Source organism: Triticum aestivum, chromosome 7A (genome assembly GCF_018294505.1).
Source record: "Triticum aestivum cultivar Chinese Spring chromosome 7A, IWGSC CS RefSeq v2.1, whole genome shotgun sequence".
Taxonomy (NCBI): Eukaryota; Viridiplantae; Streptophyta; class Magnoliopsida; order Poales; family Poaceae; genus Triticum; species Triticum aestivum.
The window spans coordinates 291961529-291963895 of NC_057812.1; the positions used below are offsets into that span (position 1 = coordinate 291961529).

The 2367-nt window shown below is 41.9% G+C and overlaps 1 protein-coding gene across 1 annotated transcript; it reads left to right on the plus strand.

The window, feature by feature from the left end:
* The first annotated feature begins 1166 nt into the window (after positions 1-1166).
* Positions 1167-2043, plus strand: LOC123153100 (uncharacterized). The gene has a single exon (XM_044572385.1). The coding sequence runs from the start codon at positions 1227-1229 to the stop codon at positions 1938-1940; it is 714 nt and encodes a 237-aa protein (XP_044428320.1). The 5' UTR covers positions 1167-1226; the 3' UTR covers positions 1941-2043.
* The last annotated feature ends 324 nt before the right edge of the window (positions 2044-2367 follow it).

A 2367-nucleotide genomic window follows, 5' to 3' on the forward strand; every position in this document is an offset into this window, starting at 1 on the left:
GTATGAGAATATTAATATTGAACTCTTAAAGTTAATGTGGCCCCGTTGCAACGCACGGGCGTTCTTCTAGTATACCATAAAAACCAAAGTTGACGCGAATTTGAAAATGACGTAATAATAATTTGCAAATTTATGACTCAAAACACATTCTATTTTACACAAATAGTATATGACTATATATATAAGTATATATGCATGCATTGATTCATCTGTTGATGGTTATGGGCGTGCTTAGCATTTTAAAAAGAGAAAAATGACAATGTTACAAGAAAAATGTTGGTGCTTAGTAGTGAATTTGACTCATGTACAAGAAAAATAACAACTTGTACGGTTGTTCATCTCAAGAAATATAAATTTATCTTTTACTTCGGTTTATTCGGTTAACCATTCGGTTTTTTGGTATATACCATAAAAACCAAAGTTCAAATCGGTATGAAAAGTTCATACCATACCGAAACCAGAAACCATAAAAACAAAAAAACCGGTTCGGTTCGGTTTATTTTCGGTATGGTTTTTCGGTTCGGTTTTAAAATGCACAGAGTGACATGCATCCCAAGTAAGTTTCACTCACACGATAATCTCAGACAGCCAGATGAAATTTAATATTAAAAGGACAATCAGTGTGCACTTACATGGTTGTCCTGGTTGTACGTGGATAGCTGAAACACGCCAGTGCTGCCGCACAAGCAGAAGACCTCATCCTAATGTTGAAAAATTAGCGGACAACCAGATGAATTATTCCTCTCAGCAACAGAAAACCTGCATTTTATTTCCTTGGCCAGTACTACTTCATTATCAATATACCGAGATCCGAAATCAAACGAAGCACCCGTGCAGTGTACTGTGTTATCAATAACCAAGACATGCCAGGCATATATGCTTACTCATTGAGGTTTGCCACGCTAACCAAAAGCAGGTACTCTCCTATGGAGGTTAGCAGATGAGAATCTTGCTGTCGGCTGCTCTGTTCATCGTGTCATTGCTGTTGCCTCTGATATACTTCCTCCGTTCCGAATTACTTGTCTTATATTTGTCTAAATACGGATATATCTAGCATTAAAATGAGTCTAGATACATCCGTATCTAGATAAATCCAAGATAAGTAATTCGGAACGGAGGGAGTATATGTACAGGGAGAACCCAAGACTTCAGCACCAACACACTGCCTACCATTCTCTTCCATTTCTATACAGAAGAAAACAGCAACAAAGCTTCAATCTCCAAGCATGGCTTACCATCTACGATCGGCAAGCACGCCTTCGAGCCCTCGCTCAAACAGAGCGGAAGTCGAGGAGCAGTTCCAGAGCCTGAGCACAACCATCTCTTCGCCCTCGGCGACCATCGATACGATGTGTGATGGCTTGAGGAGGCTCGGTGACATCTACAGCTGCATCGAGAAGATGATGTGCACACCAAGCAGCCAAGTCAGCCTTTGCCAGGCCCTTCAAAGGGCGGCCGTGGAGGCGGAGCTTGGACGGTCCCTCGCCGTGCTCGACCTCTGCAACGGCATGCGGGAGGGCTTCATGGAATTGAAGATGACTGTCCAAGAGCTCCTTTTAGTTCTCAAAAGAGGAGAGGATGTGTCTTCTCAAGTCAAGGCATATGTCAGGCTAGCAAACAAGGTGCAAAAACAGTTCAAGAAGATCACCAAGAAGACTGCTTCCGACAAGAACGACTGTAGGGTGGCGATGCTACTGGCAGAAGCGAGAGAGATCACCATTTCGCTGCTCGAATCCACATCGTCAATCTTTTCAAAGCAAGTTGAGATGCCCAAGTGGTCTCTTGCCCCCAAAACATTCCAGAGGACCAAAGTTGTGTACCAAGAGGAGCAATTGCAGGCATTGGAGCACAGTATTGGAGATCTTGAGAGCGGAGTGGAACTTCTGTACAGGAGATTGATCCAGAACAGAGTTTCTCTTCTGAATGTTCTTAGCTCGTAGATACCCTGAGCTCTAGTTCCCAGCAGCTGGCGTCCACCTTTTAAAGGATTAGTCAGTCATGAGAACAATTTTGCATTGTGTATACTTGTGGATATGTACAGGAAGTTCACTGAACCGAAAAGCAAAGAAAACAATTTTGTCAATTTCATTTCCCTGAATTTTTTCATTTCTGCTAAACTCAAATATCATTCACATGGTTAGGTAGCTTGATATAACTATTTCAGTACAATGTGTGTCAGATAGAAATGATATTTATCATAGTAGACCCCACCTTCATTAATACTTTCGAGTATAAGATTACGGGTGGAGGCAACACCCAACACATAAACAAATATCTGGCACGGCATGCTAAATGACCCGATAAAGCGGGGCGAGAGCCTTTTTCGATAAATGATCCGACAAACCTCAATGTTAACTTCAGTTAACA

Excerpts from the sequence above, each read along its gene's own strand:
- LOC123153100 (XM_044572385.1), top strand. The coding sequence starts at position 1,227 with ATGGCTTACCATCTACGATCGGCAAGCACGCCTTCGAGCCCTCGCTCA.